Source organism: Dipodomys merriami, unplaced genomic scaffold (genome assembly GCF_024711535.1).
Source record: "Dipodomys merriami isolate MVZ:Mamm:240054 unplaced genomic scaffold, mDipMer1.0.p SCAF_45, whole genome shotgun sequence".
NCBI lineage: Eukaryota > Metazoa > Chordata > Mammalia > Rodentia > Heteromyidae > Dipodomys > Dipodomys merriami.
In genome coordinates, this window is record NW_027206013.1 from 8572278 (window position 1) to 8587714 (window position 15437).

General features: G+C 66.2%; 1 protein-coding gene across 3 annotated transcripts in view; it reads left to right on the forward strand.

The window, feature by feature from the left end:
- Positions 1-15437, forward strand: part of Ttc28 (tetratricopeptide repeat domain 28) — a 483958-nt gene that overhangs the window by 463681 nt on the left and 4840 nt on the right. For 2 of the 3 annotated variants that reach the window (XM_069994613.1, XM_069994615.1), the window contains 9 exons: positions 1672-1816; positions 7078-7257; positions 7797-8517; positions 9203-9327; positions 10936-11167; positions 12352-12428; positions 13488-13511; positions 14022-14151; positions 14978-15085. In XM_069994613.1, coding sequence (XP_069850714.1) covers positions 1672-1816; positions 7078-7257; positions 7797-8517; positions 9203-9327; positions 10936-11167; positions 12352-12428; positions 13488-13511; positions 14022-14151; positions 14978-15085 — 1742 coding nt within the window. The remainder of the gene's footprint in view (positions 1-1671; positions 1817-7077; positions 7258-7796; positions 8518-9202; positions 9328-10935; positions 11168-12351; positions 12429-13487; positions 13512-14021; positions 14152-14977; positions 15086-15437) is intronic. The other variant, XM_069994614.1, reaches the window with a different exon arrangement.

Sequence of the window (15437 nt, forward strand, 5' to 3'; positions counted from 1 at the left end):
GGGGGCCGTGTCCTGCCAGGCCTGCCTCCAGCCCCCGCCCACACCTGTGCGGGGGCCTGGAGTGGCTCCAGGCCTCTTCCTGCCCTGCCCTGCCCTGTGCTTCTGGGCTTGGCTGTGCGGGGCCAGCTCTCCCGTGGGGACAGGCCACACTGGTGTCAGACCATCAGCATGGAGGGGAGGCGGCTGGCTGAGGCGCTGCTGGTGCAAGCCCAGGGCTAGAGGCGGAGCCTCCACACACCTCCTCTGTGCACAGGACCCGGCGGGCGTCTCTGACTCACGTCCCGGCTTCAGGCTGGCGGGGCCTCCGTTACTCTAGCTGCTACCTGTTTCTGCGCTCTTGGTTTTACTTGGAAACAGACACCTCTAGGGTGGGGGCCCACCACAGGTCGCGCAGTGGCCAGGTGGGCCAGTGAGGGAGGCTGAGCCATGCTCTGTGGCTCCCAGATAGAGGTCAGCGCGCATGCAGGGCGGGGTGGGCTCGCCGAGAATGCATCCAGGGTGACAATGCGTGACAGACACCGCGTGTCGTGCTGCGTCTCCTCTAGAGACATGGCAGTCCCCCTTCAGGGAAGAGCTGCCCTTTGTAGCGTGCTCTGTGGTGCTCAGCGGGCCCGGGTCGCTCCAGGGCCGTCCGCGCTTCACTGCCTCTGCCAGCAAAGTGTCCTGTCGCTGTAATGACACGCGTCCTGCGGAGCCGGTGCACAGGGCGGCTCCCCGGGCCTCTCCGTCCTGCTGCTCGGCCGGCCGGCTCTGCACGCAGCTCGCTGTGCCTCTGGAATGTAGGTCAGGCGGGCGCTGCACAGCCCCCACGTTTGCAGGACAGAAAGTGGAGCCAGACAGCTCCTCTTCAGATGCGCATCCTGGCTGGGCTCAGCAGGAATGCCCCTTTTAGGCTGCTAGGTAGCCGGCAGGTTGCTGGCAGCAGGCGGCAGAGCCCTTCATGCAGCGCCTCGCTGGGCCTGGTATCAGACACGGCGGTCCCTGCCCCTGAGGCCGGGGGCACGCAGCACAAAGGCAGAGCGGGGTCTGCATCAGCGCTCCAAGGACCCATGGATCACCTGGCAGCCCCTGGGCTGGGCTAAGCCACACGGCCAGGCGCAGGGGCAGCCTGTCCCTCCGCTTCTGCCGCGGGGCGCGCATCCCCACCCGCCCGGCCCCCGCTGCCCCTGCAGTCCACAGACCACCACCACGCTTGGCTGGCGGCAGGGTTGCCAACAGTCTCCAAATGAATCCGCCAGTGTCCTCAGCCCGCACAGGCAGGGTGTGACACCTGTGTGACACCCACTGTCGGCCCGCCCAGCAGCTCCAGTGCCCCCCTGAGGCGGTGGGAGCCCTGCTGGGGCGCAGGCGGGGCCGCACGCAGCTCCGCCAGCAGCGCTGCCCTCAGCCCCGTGTGCCGGGGTCCCCACGTTCGCCTGCACACTGTCACCCCACGCAGGATGTAATTAAGTCCTGTGAGCAGCACTTGGGGACATTTGATTATGTAGGAAAATGCCACAGAAGTGTAAGCTGTTGTGCGCAGCGGGTTTAGCCGGCAGTTTCTGACAGTGCTCACTGTGCTGTGGAAATTACCTGCCAGGGACGGGGAGCCGGGCGGGGAGGGCAGCAGGCCCCCTCCCCACGCCCACCCCACCCACCGCGGGCTGACTCCCCTCCCCACCCTCTCCCCAGGAGCTGCCAGAGCATGACGAGCCTGTTGAGCAACACCGCCTCGCCCAGCAAGGACGGGCCCTCCTCCCTCCCCAGGAGGCAGAGCGCGCTGGCTAAGGCGCCGCTCCGCGCCCTCTACGACCTGCTCATCGCGCCCATGGAAGGGGTGAGTGCGCCCCGGCACGCAGCTCTGGGCTGTGTGGCTTCTAAGACACAAAGATGGGCTGAGACACCGCCCCCCCCCCCCACGGCCTCTGCCCGCCTGGGGAGGCGCTCGCTTGCCCAAGTGGCCTTGTGTTCTTGGCAGGGCCGGGCTGGAGTCGTAGGTCCGCTCCGCTCAGGCCAGGCGCGTCTGGCCTCAGTGCCCTTCCGGGAGACAGGGACATTGCCTATGGGGAAACCTACCCAGGCGCTTCCTAAGACCCAGGGATGCCTCTGTTCCCCCCTCCCTCATTCCGGAATCTCCCCGAATGGCCTCAAGCCAGGGCTGTGCTTGCTGCTAAGAAGGGGCCTCAGACCCATCAGGAACACTGACTCCGCAGCGGTGGCGGCGGCCCGGGCACAGGTGGCCTGTGGCCACACAGCCCGCCGCCTGGGCTCCGCGCGGCACTTAGTTCAGACAGTTCTTGGTGAGGGGACCGTCAGAGACCCAAGTGGTGAGCCCGGTCACGCCGTCTCCGTGGCTTCCAGGCAAGTCAGGGAGCTGCTGCGGAGGCCTGTTCAGCCACATTCACCCTCCTCCCCTCCGCAGCACACCAGCCCCATTCAAGCCTGGCCCCCTGGCGGCCTGCTGTCCCTCCCTGCGTCTCCTTGCAATGAGGGGCAGCACAGTGCTGTCACCCACCCTCCAAAGCAGAGCTGGAGGCCGCTGCCTTCACCGCCACCCACCGTCGGCCAGCGAGGAGCAGCCAGCCCTCCCCTGCGCACCCCAGCCCCCCACTGCGCCCCGGCGTCTCCACGCTTCTCCCACCGGGGCTGCCGAGGTGGGGGGTGAGAGCAGAGGGGACCAGGGGAGCTGGCTGCGACTGGCATCCTGCGCTGTGAGGCCACAGCCTCGGCGCAGAAGCCTTCCGGCCTCCTCTCCCGCCTGCCACGGCAGCGCTTACTGCTGCGCACTGGGCGCCTCCAGCACTGGACACTGGACTGGGCTCAAGATGGAGCCCCTCAGTCTCTTATGATGACACTGGGGTTTGAAATCAAAGTCTCACAAGTGCCAGACAGGTGCTCTACTTCTTAAGCCACATCTCCAGCCATTTTTGCGTTCATAATTTTTTGAACAGAGTCCCACATTTTTGCCCACATTAGTCTCAAACTGCAATCCTCCTGCCTGTGCCTCCTGCGTAGGTGGTATTACAGGCGTGTGTCACCACGCCCCACTTATTTGTTGGTATGGAAAGTCTCAACTTCTTCCCTAGGCTTGCCTCAAAGCATGGTCCTCCCAGTCTCTGCCTCCCAAGTAGTCAGGATGCCTCTGATTCTCCACCCACAATTCAACCTTTGGTCCCCGAAGGGACTGTCTCTTGGGGCCATCACAGGGCCTGGTGTGTGGCTCATGAAATGACAGGTGGTCCAGAGCTGCTTCTGTGTTCAGTCAGTCAGCTGCCAGGCTTTGCGTGGTCTCCACAGTGAGTCTAACACTCTCCCAGAGCGGGGGCAGGGTGAGGCTGGGCCCCGGACACACTGAGGGGCCCTGGGTCCCCAGGCAGGAATCAGCAGAGGAGTCAGAGGCCAAGGGCAAGAGGCCCTAGAGCTCCCCGGGGAGGGGTGGAAGGCCTGGCATCCCTGGGCACAGGGAGTGGGCTGCCTTCCAGTCTTTCAGGACTCTCCTGTGGTTTAAAGAATAAGATGTGTTCACTGGCTAGTGCTAGCCAGTCTGGACAGCCAGATGCCCTTCCGTGGCGCAAGGAAGGGGCAGCTTAGGGACCCGAGCCTAGAGCGACAGGAAGGTTCTGCCAGCTGGTGGGGGGAGTTGGAAGGAGGTCACGCTGCCCGATACGGAAGTTTCCTACAGCACCAGGCCCTGCATCCACCATGGGGGAGGGCTGGAGGAAGGGACGGGTCCCCGCCGGGCATGCTGGGCCCATCTCTAGGGTGAGAGCCGTCTCTGGGTCTTGACAGCTACAGATTTTTTTGTTGTTGTTAATGCTGTCAGATGAATCCCAGAGTAAAACTTTGAAGCCATGAAAGTAAGCGAGCAAAGCAGGGGCCGCCGCTGGGTGCCAGGGGTGGTGCGTCGCCTGTGCCGGGCATGCCGGCCAGCCTGGGCAGCAGAGGGAGACAGGCCTCAGCCAGCCGCTGATCTCGACAATACGGTGCTCCCGCTGGAACTGAGTGCGGAGGAAGTCCCCTCCGTCTCCGGCTGCATTCAATAAGTGCTTACTGGCGTGTGCCGAGGCTGGGGGGCAGGGGCAGCTCAGCCTGGGTGACCCCCACTCTCCCCCTGGCCTGTGGAGCAGGGAACCCGGGTGCTGCTTCCTCCTGCTCCAAGCGTGCTGCCTCTTGAGGCCACCAGAGGGCGGCAGGACACCACTCTCCACTGCCAGGCACGGGGTCTCACCGAGGCCACCTCCATCAGCACCTGGGGGCGCGGCGCGGGCACGCGAGCGAGCGTCTGAGCGCTGCCTTCGTGTGGCGGCCGCCCCACTGCCCGGGGACTAGGCCAAGCAGCACGGAAAGTGGGGCAGGGGACAGTTCCACCGCCGGCGCCCACTGGCCTTTGATTTGCTGTCCCGCTCTTCCCTGGAGCGCCGTCCTTTGCTGTCAGGACGGCAAGTGCGTCTTGCATCAGCACTCCAGCTGTCACCAGCCGTTAAGTCACGTCCTGTCTGACACCCCGGGGAGATGTCAGAGGGAAAGTTGCGAGTGCTTGGTGTGAAAGGACCTGGCGTGTGTTTGTGTCTGTGGCGTTGTTTTAATCAGATCAGAGTGAAGGATGCCAGGGCAGATGGGACCAGTCCCAACCGTGCAGAGGCACAGCCCAAAGGGCTCATTGTGGGCTGCAGCAGCAGCCCGTCACGTGGGTGCCGGGACCTCGGGCAGTAGGCACAGCTGCTCCTCCAGCGTCCGGCTGCACGGGGCCGATCCGGCTCCAGCCGTGTGGCCTCGAGGCTGGGTTCGCGCCGGACGCCCAGGTCCGCTCATGCGCTCTCAGACGCCCAGATCTGAGCACACTCCCGGAGGCCCCGCTTGCTTATCGGCTCCACCAGGCCCATCGTTAGTTCACGTTAGTTCCATCTTCTATCAGCAAGTCTTACAAACAGAAGTTTCAGACTGGCAAACGAGAAACCTGGGCTGAGAAAGGAAGCGCAGCCCATTCACCTGCTCCGGGGAAGACTCGGCTAACCACAGCCCATTCTCCACCAGACCCGTGGCCCAGACCTCCCCCCCCGGGGCAGGCAGCGTGTGCCAGGGCAGGCAGGTGCCAGGGCTCTGCCAGGGATTTCCTACAGGGACTCTCTCGTGTTGCAAAATGGCCCCTGCACAGTCGCGTAGCACGGGGCGCACTCAGCCTGGACGGGAGCGGCAGGACAGGCTGGCAGGGTGGGGACTCAGAGGGGCTGGATCTGTGCTGTGTGTGGAGCGGGGGCTGAGGCCCTGCACCGCAGGCCCTGGACCCTTGTGTGCCCCCGGGGGCCAAAGTAGCTCCAAGCCCGACCTCAGCCCCTGCGGAACATTCTGGCCTGAGAGAGCGCAGGTCTGGATGCTTGGCTCAGGGCAATCCCAGGGCCTCCGCGAACAGCTGTGAGCAATGCTGGGTGAAGATGAGGTCTCCCCTCGATCCTGGGTTGAATTCTGGAGCTGCATTACTATGGAGGTCATTTCCATGCTTAATTATGGGGACATCTGCAAAGGCCAGAGAGTGGGGGGGACCAAAACATAGCGATGAGGAGACAGGAACGGGGTACAGCGGGGCCGCATCGGCTGCTCGTGAGCAGCTACCCCGAGCACCCCCCCCCCCGGGCCGTGGCAGCTCCCGGCCTCAGCCTGTGGGAAAGGATGTAGCTGCCCTTGGGATCAACATGTGCTCCAAGCTGCTGTCCCATCTACTCATCTGCCCCCCATACCCAGGAGCACCCCACTTTCCACTCCACAACGCAGCTTCCCTTCCTGGCCCACGGCCCAGGCAGTGGGCAGCTCTGTGGGCAGAAGGAGGCAGCGGGAAGCCCTCACCTCTGGGTGGGGACTGATGGGCGCGGGGCGCGCAGGCGGGCCTGCGTGGCTGGGAAGGCACGGCAGCTGCGCGTGTCCTCACCGCTGGGAGGGAGGGGGCCGCCAGCAAGACACGGTGAACACGCCGCCAGCAAGATGGGGGGGGCACCCTTGGACCTGTGCAGGAGGCTCTGGGGTGTCCTCACCCTTCTGCAGGAGGGCAGGCTTTGTGTGTGTGTGTGCCAGTACCAGGCTTTGAACTCAAGGTCTCGTGCGCTCACTCCGCGTTCTTATGCACAGTGCACTACTCAAGCCTTGCCTTCAGCTGGACTTTTGCTGGTTATTTTGGAGTCTCTGTCTCAGAGCTGGCTTTTAACCACAATCCTTCAGCTCTGAGCCTCCTGGACAGCTAGGATTGCAGGCTCACTCTCATGACAAAGCCTGGCACCCAGTGCCTGACATGAGAAATGCCCACCCTCAGCCGGCAGATACGCAGGACCGGGCCTGGGAATAGAGCCCTGGAATGCCCTCCCCGGCCCCCAAGAGCAGCAGCCCCCCGGCGGCTGTCCCCTCGCTGCCACGGGCAGCCCGCAGCACGCCAGCTTCCCAGCTCATAGGAGAATCAGCCTGAGCGTTCTCTGGACACACGGGGGGCCGCGAACTCTGGCAGGGCTGGCTGGACTCTGCTGGCTGCTCGTGCGCTGACAAATCTGCAGACAGCGCAGGCCGCGGCTCTGTCATCTGTCACGTGCAGCGTGGGTTGCTGCACTGTGTGGCCGCTGCCCAGCCGTGCCTTGGCCGACACCCACCAGCCAGCTCCACACACCCCCAAATCCCTGCCTCCCCAAGTTCACAATCGTCTTCAGAGCTGCAGTGCCTCTTCTTGGGGTCACAGTGGGCCCCTGTGGCTTCTCAGGAGGGATGGGGTTCTCATAGCCCACGTCGTCTCCTGGGGACCCAGTACAGCCGGGGACACCCACCTCAGAGGTGGGGCTCCAAGGCCCAAGTCACAGAGGTCCTGGAGTGCAGCCCTCCAACCCCACCGACGTCGCGGCCCCGTGCCCGGCAGGTCAGCTCCCGCTGGCTGACGCCCAGGGTGCCCGCGCCAGCCCAGCTTTCCCGGCCCCACCCCGCCGCTGTGCTGCAGCCTCCTGCAGAAACCCGCCTCTGCGGACCAGAGCCTGCACACTGCCCTGGCTCACCGGCAGACCTGCAGCCCCCGCAGGCCTCCCCGCAGCGGCCCGCACGGCAGTCACGCGCGCTTGCTTCTCCCCGCAGGGCCTGATGCACTCGAGCGGCCCGGTGGGCCGGCACCGGCAGCTGGTCCTGGTCCTGGAGGGGGAGCTCTACCTCATCCCCTTCGCCCTCCTCAAGGGCAGCGCCTCCAACGAGTACCTGTACGAGCGCTTCGCCCTCATCGCCGTGCCCGCCATCCGCTCGCTGGGCCCCCACTCCAAGGTAAGGCGCCCAGGCCGGGCGGGGCGGGGGGGAGAGCCCACCGCCTTCGGTCCTCGCTGCCCGCCCCGTTCACGTGAGGTCAGTTTCTGCTTCTTGGTTTGGGAGATCTTCATGTGGGCTCTGCCGCGGAACAATGTTCCAAGAGGCGAAATGAGTTCAAGCGGAAACGGCATGAGCGTGTCTCGGGGCTGAGTGCGTCTCAGGTGCGAGGGCGCGGTCTCCCGCACGGCCCTGGGCTGGCAGCACCGGGCGCGGGTGTGGGCGCGGCGGTCTCCGTGAGCCTCTGCCGCGAGCTTCCCGACGCTGCGGGCAGCAAGGCGAGCGCGAGACCCCCCGACATCGCTGCTCCCCAAGAACAGCGCGAGTCCCGGGACCACAACCTGCTCCCCAGCGCGCCCAGAGCTTGTGCTGGTCCCTCCGTGTGCCCCTCGTGGCCTGCTCCCCACGCGGCCAGGCCTTGGCACAGTGGCATCCCGCCTCTGGAAGCCACTAAGATGCCAGCCGCGCCCTCCAGCAGCCTCTGCTGTGTCCCCTCCCAGGGCCACCTGAGGAAGACCCCGCCCGCCTACTCCAGCTCCACCTCCATGGCGGCCGTCATCGGCAACCCCAAGCTCCCATCGGCGGTGATGGACCGGTGGCTGTGGGGGCCGATGCCCTCGGCGGAGGAGGAGGCCTACATGGTTTCCGAGCTGCTGGGCTGTCAGCCCCTGGTGGGCAGCGTGGCCACCAAGGAGAGGGTCATGAGCGCCCTCACCCAGGCTGAGTGCGTCCACTTCGCCACCCACATCTCCTGGAAACTCTCCGCCTTGGTGCTCACCCCCAGCGTGGACGGCAACCCCGCCGGCAGCAAGAGCGCCTTCGGCCACCCCTACACCATCCCCGAGTCGCTGCGGGTGCAGGACGACGCCAGCGACGCCGAGAGCATCTCGGACTGCCCGCCCCTGCGGGAGCTGCTGCTCACGGCCGCCGACCTCCTGGACCTGCGGCTGCCCGTGAAGCTGGTGGTGCTCGGGTCCCCGCAGGAGGCCAACGGCCGGGTCACAGCCGATGGGGTGGTGGCGCTGACACGGGCCTTCCTGGCTGCCGGTGCCCAGTGTGTCCTGGTGGCTCTGTGGCCGGTGCCCGTGGCCGCTTCCAAGATGTTCATCCATGCCTTCTACTCCTCTCTGCTGAACGGCCTGAAGGCCAGCGCGGCCCTGGGCGAGGCCATGAAGGTGGTGCAGAGCAGCAAGGCCTTCTCCCACCCCTCCAACTGGGCAGGTAGGCGGCGGCCAGGGGCCAGCGGGGGAGGCGGCGCATGCGCCAGGCAGGGAAGGCTGTGGGCCCCGAGGCCCGAGGCCCGCTCAGGGTCTCCCCTGTGGTGCCAGTCGCCCTTTGTGTCACAGCGAGAATGTGGTAGTTGGTGAGCACTGTGACCACTTCACGACACTCCGTTTGGGACCCATGCCAGGGGGAGCCCGGCCAGTTGGCCACTGGATGACAGGAAAGCGCCGGTGCCGGTCCTGGCTGCATCTCCTGGGCTGCGTGTCCCCGGCCTGCGGTGGTGCTGGCCCCACACGCCCCACTGCCCCGCCCATCGTTCGGTCATTGTGGGCAGAGGGGCGGGGCTTCATACAGCAGGCATTCCCAGTCAGAGACTGTTCCCAGTGGCAGATTGCTCTGCGCGAGGGGTGGATGGCTCAGGCGGGGGGCGGGGGGGCCTCGCATGAGGCCTCAGGGGCAGCACCCAGAGGAGCCCAGGGAGCAGCCCGAGGCTCCCCGGGACACCCCAGCACCGCACACCGCACCGGTGGCGTCCACATGCCGCACAGCTGGGCAGTGTGGGCTCTAAAGCGCCGGGGACCGAAGGGCCGGCAGCGGGTGGCACCGGCCTGCGCCTGGCTCCCCGCTGGGGCCAGCGCAGGGCCGGCAGCTGCCCGCTGAGGGTCTCCTTGCTGCCCCACAGGCTTCATGCTCATCGGGAGCGATGTGAAGCTCAACAGCCCCTCGTCACTCATCGGCCAGGCGCTCACAGAGATCCTGCAGCGCCCCGAGCGGGCCCGAGACGCTCTGCGTGTGCTGCTGCACCTGGTAAGGCGGGGCGGGGACGGGGGGGGGGGGGCTGGCATCCCCCACCTCCATGCGTCCTGGCTGGGCAGGTCACTTTGGAGCTCCCAGCTCCCGGCACACAGCAGGGCCCGCACTGTCACATCTGCTGCCACAGCCGCTGCCAGTGTCTCCTCGCTCAGGTGGGGCAGAGCCTGATGTTGCCTTGGCTGCACCCACATCTTCAAGGCCTGCTAAGAGGCCGCGCATCATGCCCGCAAAAGTGAAGGCATCACACACCAGTGGCTCACGCCTGTAATCTAGCTGCTCAGGAGGCTGAGCGCTGAGGATAATGGCTCAACGCCAGGCCGGGCAGGAAAGTCTGTGGGACTCTTATCTCTAGTGAACCACCAAAAAGCCAAAAGTGGAGCAGTGGTTCAACATGGGAGAACCCTAGTCTTGAGCAAAATAAGCTCAGGGACAGCACCCAGGTGCTGAGATCAAGCCCGGGACTCGCACACAAACACGCACCGTTATTAAGTCAAGAACAGGGAGGTGAAAGCCATTCCCTGCTTCCTCCTGGAAGTCAGCTTCCATCCCATTCAACCCTTGGCCGCAGTGGGCTGAGGGCCAGCAGGACCAAGGCCGGCGCTGACCGGGGCCCCGCCACGCCTCCTCCACCTCCTCTCACAGCGGCCGGCAGTCCCTGAAGGGCGGGGCGGCGGCACCCCAGCCCCAGCACACTCACGCAGGACCCAGGGCCGGGGCAGGCTGCAGGCAGCTGCGGCCCCTCGCCAGGACGAGGAGAGAAAGCACGCACCGCAGGGCTCCCCGGGACTTGGCGGTGGGCTTCCTGGGGTCTCCATCACCGCCAGGCCCCGTTCCCGGCTGCTGCCCGACTGCGTCTCTCAGATGGCGCCTCTGCCCCAGCCCTCGGGCTCATTATGGGTTCTCCTCCTCAGTTCCATCTCCTGGGGAGGGTCTGAGTTCTCTAACCAGGCCTGGTGCTCCTTGGCCCCAGGGGGCAGTGTCTCCAAGGCCCTCTGGCTGGAGGGACGGCGGGGCCAGTCATTCCCACCCATGACGCGGGCAGCTAAGCCCAGCATCTGTGTTGCACTTAAAAAAAATTGCTGTTGTTACAAAGGTGATGTGCAGAGGAGTTCCAATTACATAAGGCAGGTCAAGAACATATTTCTTTTTGGGCAGTGTCACTCAGGTCCTCAAATGCCCCCTAGCCCGGAGTCTCGGGCAGGATCCCCTGGGGAGAGGTCCTGTGCAGGCGCAGTGTGGTTTCAGGCTCTGGGGCTGCTGGTGGGGTTCAGTACTGGCCATGCCGAGAGCAGAGAAGGGGTGGAAGAAATCCAGGGAAGGGCACTGCCAGCCGAGGCTCTGGGATGGGTGGGCCCTGCTGCTATGCCAGAGGTTTTGAAGGGTGTGAGGTTTACCTGCAGCGGTGGCAGCAGCGCTCTATTGGGGCAGGTTGGTCTGAGAATTATTTGTGGGCAAATTGAGTTGGTGTCTGAGGAAGAGCGGGGGAGGGACAGAATCCCCCCCCCCCCCAGCTCCAGCCCTGCTGCTGACATCAGACCCTGCCTGCATCCACGCCCCGGTGATGACGAGGCCTGGCCCGGCCTCACGCCCGTGTCCCCGCAGGTGGAGAAGTCCCTGCAGCGGGTCCAGAACGGGCAGCGCAACGCCATGTACACATCCCAGCAGAGCGTGGAGAACAAAGTGGGTGCCGTCCCCGGCTGGCGGGCCCTGCTCACTGCCGTGGGCTTCCGCCTTGACCCCCCGGCCAGCGGCCTGCCAGCGGCCGTCTTCTTCCCAACCTCAGACCCGGGCGAGCGGCTGCAGCAGTGTAGCAGCACCCTGCAGGCCCTGCTGGGTGAGTAGGGGTGGGGCGCTGTGGGGCGAGCAGGGGTGTGGGCAGTGGGGGCAGGGGTGGGGCGCTGCAGGGGAGCAGGAGTGTGGGCAGTGGGGGCAGGGGTGGGGCGCTGCAGGGGAGCAGGGGTGTGGGCAGTGGGGGCAGGGGTGAGGTGCTGTGGGGGAGCAGGGATGCGGGCAGTGGAGGCAGGGGTGAGGTGCTGTGGGGGAGCAGGGGTGCGGGCAGTGGAGGCAGGGGTACGGGCAGTGGAGGCAGGGGTGTGGGCAGTGGGGAGCAGGGGTGTGGGCAGTGGAGGCAGGGGTGGGGCGCTGCAGGGCGAGCAGGGGTGCGGGCAGTGGAGGCAGGGGTAGGGCACTGCAGGGAAGCAGAGGTTTAAGGCAGTGGAGGCAGGGGTGGGGTGCTGCGGGGAAGCAGAGGTTTAAGGCAGTGGAGGCAGGGGTGGGGTGCTGCGGGGGAGCAGGGGTGTGGGCAGTGGAGAGGTGCTGTGGGGGAGCAGGGGTGTGGGCAGTGGGGGAGCAGGGGCGTGGGCAGTGGAGGCAGGGGTGTGGGCAGTGGGGGCAGGGGTGTGGGCAGTGGGGGCAGGGGTGTGGGCAGTGGGGGAGCAGGGGTGTGGGCAGTGGGGGAGCAGGGGTGTGGGCAGTGGAGGCAGGGGTATGGGCAGTGGGGGCAGGGGTGGGCGCTGCAGGGGAGCAGGGGTGCGGGCAGTGGGGGCAGGGGTGTGGGCAGTGGGGGAGCAGGGGTGGGCGCTGCAGGGGAGCAGGGGTGTGGGCAGTGGGGGCAGGGGTGGGGCGCTGCGGGGGCCACACTGCAGGCAGTAGGGGTGGTGCGGTACAGCGGGGGCCGCAGCCCCCTTAGGCCAGGTCTCAGAGCCGGAAGTGGCAGGGTCCCCGTGGCTACTGCACTGACCTGGGCCCCGAGCCAGCCAGTCCCCATCCCTCACGTGCAGGTCTCTGAGCGGCATGGCCCCTTGCTGGCGGCCGGAGGCGGGAGGGGGAGCACACAGCCAGTGCTGGCACCCGAGCATCTGAGGGGTCCTGAAGGGGGCCACTGAGAGCAGAGGGGAGCAAGGCCACGCACCCGTCCTCTGCCGTCTAAGCTGTTGATCAGTGGCACCAGTGCTGAGCTTTAGGGAGCCCCCTCCCCTTGAGGGGAGCAGCTGGTGCTGAGGCCCCTGTCCTGGCCAGGTCTGCCCACTCCTGCCCTCCACGCGCTGTGCAAGCTCATCACGGCCTCGGAGACCGGCGAGCAGCTCATCAGCCGGGTAAGCGGCCCGGAGCCTTGATGGGGCTGGGGGGGGGGGGGTTCCAGGAGACGGGGACCTGTCCTGCCGGCCCCTTGTCATCCCCAGCCCTGTGACTGCAGGGAGAGGGCCGGGGAGGCCTGGGCAGTTGGCGGAGTGTTCTCCAGACACAGCCCTGGAGCACAGTGGTTCCCAGGGTGCTCATGGGCAACTCTGGGGTTCCCACGTCTCCTGAGTGTCCTTCCACACCAGCACCCCGCCCTGGCCGAGGCCGAGTGACTGGCGTCACCGCCACTGTCCCCGCACCAGCAGGCGTGAGCAGCCCCACCACGCACGCGCCAACGCTCCCGAAGCCAAGGAGCCCGGGCACAGCAGAGCGAGCGAGCTCTGCTTCCGGAAAGGCCGACCTGGTGCAGGGGTTGGGGTGTCCAGTTGGAGACCAGGGAGGCCCAGCCCAGCCTTGGAGCGTCTCTGTACCTGCCGCCCCTCTGTGGGCTGGCGAGGGGGATCTGGGGGAGCCAGGGCCGGGCGTGGGAGGGGTGCCATGGCGCCACCGCCTGGCGGGGGCACAGAGCAGTTGTTTCCGGGCATCTTGGAGGTAACAGGAAAACAGAGGCACTAGTGTGAGAGGCCTCAGCCCACCTCACCTCAGATGCACCTCGTTTCCCCAGCGGGGACGATGCCCCCCTGCCTGTCCCAGACTTGTTCCCTCCTGGAGCCTTGCAATTCGCCTGCCACCTCTGCCTGTGAACCGCACTAGGAGACACTTCCGAATATCGCTCGCTGAAACACGCAGAGCCCAGGAGGCCTCCAGAAAGAACACGCTAGAATCACAGCCCTGCCCCCGCAGGGCACGGCGGCGGCCGGCGTGGGAGCTGGTTGCTCCTGGCTGGGGGCTCGGGGCCTGCGCCGCTCCGGGGCGGGAGCGTCCTGCGCGGAGCTGCTGCGGCGGGCCTGGCTGTGCGTCTCCTGCGTCCCTGCCTCTCGCTGCCTCCACCGCCCGCGTGCATAACTGCTGCGCTTGAGTCTAAACTCTTCTTTCTCTCTTTTTCTTTCTTTCTTACAATCTGCTGGCGGAAGGCTGTTAAAAATATGGTGGGAATGGTGAGTACAACTTTAAGTAGCAACTGCTGTCAGGTGAGCGCCGCACCCGCCCCGCTGGCCCGGGGGTCTGTCCCTTCCTCTGCTCTGACTCCCCCTTTCCTATCCACCCTTCTGTGTCCTTGATGTGACCCTTGACCTTCCACCCCAACAGCAGGGGCCGAGCCAACACTCAGCGATCACAGGAAGGTCCCTGGGCGACCGTGGGGCCCCCGGGAGCCCCGCGGTGCAGCATTCATTCCAAAACATGAGTTACTTAAATTCATAAAGAAAAAAGGAGCGAGGTGACTAGCCCCCCAAATCCTCCAACGCCCAGGCAGAGGCGACCACAGGGCCTGTGTGCCATGGCGTCCCGCAGGGGGCAGGCGGCGTGAGCACTTCCAAGCCAAAGCCAAAGGCGGTACCGTGAGGGAGGCAGCAGGCGAGAGGCTGGCCGGGCCGGGCCGGGCACGGCAGGCGGGGGGAGCTGCAGCAGGGGGCCCGGCAGCACGCTCACGTCTGTCTCCCCCTCAGCTTCACCAGGTGCTGGTCCAGCTCCAGGCCGGGGAGAAGGAGCAAGACTTCGCATCGGCGCCCATCCAGGTGTCCATCAGCGTCCAGCTGTGGCGGCTCCCGGGGTGCCACGAGTTCTTGGCCGCTCTTGGTAGGACAAAGCGTCCGTGGCTGCATGCTGCTTTCATCGCTTCTCGTGGTGCTCTGGGTCCTCCCTCAGTGTTTCCGCTCAGAGATGGTGCACTTGGAGTCCAGCGCTTTTGCCTGACTCCCTCCAGCTCTGGCCACCTCCCCCACATCAGGCATCACCTCTGTCCCTCAGGCGGAGCAGTGTGTCTGTGACAGAGGCACGGCTGTCCCCGCAGGGCCTGGGTCCCCTCGTTTGGTTCCCTGGGCAGCCCCCCGTGGGCCTCTTCCCCAGGGGACGTCCGGCAGGCCCTGGGCTCCTGCGCTCCAGCGGCCCTCCGGCCTCAGACTCAGGCAGGCCGCGTCTCTCAGCAGGTTGTCTGGCCAATGGCCACGCCAGGGCTCCCTCAGAAGGGCTGCGGCCTGGGCTCCACCAGAGCCGCCAGCACAGATGGCTGCAGCTCCCTTGGGCTTTGGCTAAGGGGGACAGAGAGCCCTTTGGGGTGCCCCAGAAAGGGAGCTGGTGAGCACTGGCTCTCAGCCCATGGTGGAAGACACAGATTAGGGGTGCTTGGCAGATTCCCACCCCCCTGCAGGGCCTGTTCTGTCCTGGGCATGCAGGTGCACAGGCGGGAAAGCCAAACATGAACGAGGTGCACACCCTGGCTCACCAGAGCCTGGCTGGGGCAGGACGCGGGCTCTGTGTGGAGAGGCGGAGAGGCGGCTGCGTGGGGCAGCGCCATCGCGTCAGGCCGCAACCCGGCCCTGCCCTGCCTGGGCCCCATGGGGGTCCCGTGCCTGTGCGGGCTTCTTCCTGGGGAAGCAGACATTTCTATGCCATGGCTCTCCAGGCTTTGACCTCTGTGAAGTGGGCCAGGAAGAAGTCATCCTGAAGACCGGGAAGCAAGCCAACCGACGGACCATGCACTTCGCACTGCAGGCCCTGCTGTCCCTCTTCGGTGAGCGTGGCTGCCGGCCCCGCGGCGGGCAGGGGAAGGGCAGCGACCGCTGGCGTGTGTTAGAGAGTCCCAGCAGCAGGCAGAGCGCTTTGCTCTCAGGGTGTTCGGTCCCCCGGAGGGGGGGCAGGGGGGATTGTGTGCCCAGTGCTGATGTGGGCTGGAGGAACACAAAAGCGGGGTCCAGGGCTGGGGGAGGCAGGGGAGCGGACGGCGTAGTGACAGGACACACCTGCCCCTCGCAGGCCCCGAGGGGGAGTGTGGCTGCGGAGGAAGCGCCCTGGGCCGCCGAGGCTGGGCTCAGTGGTGGCTTCTGGTTGGAAGCTTTGACCCACTTGGGCAGCTGGCTCAGTGT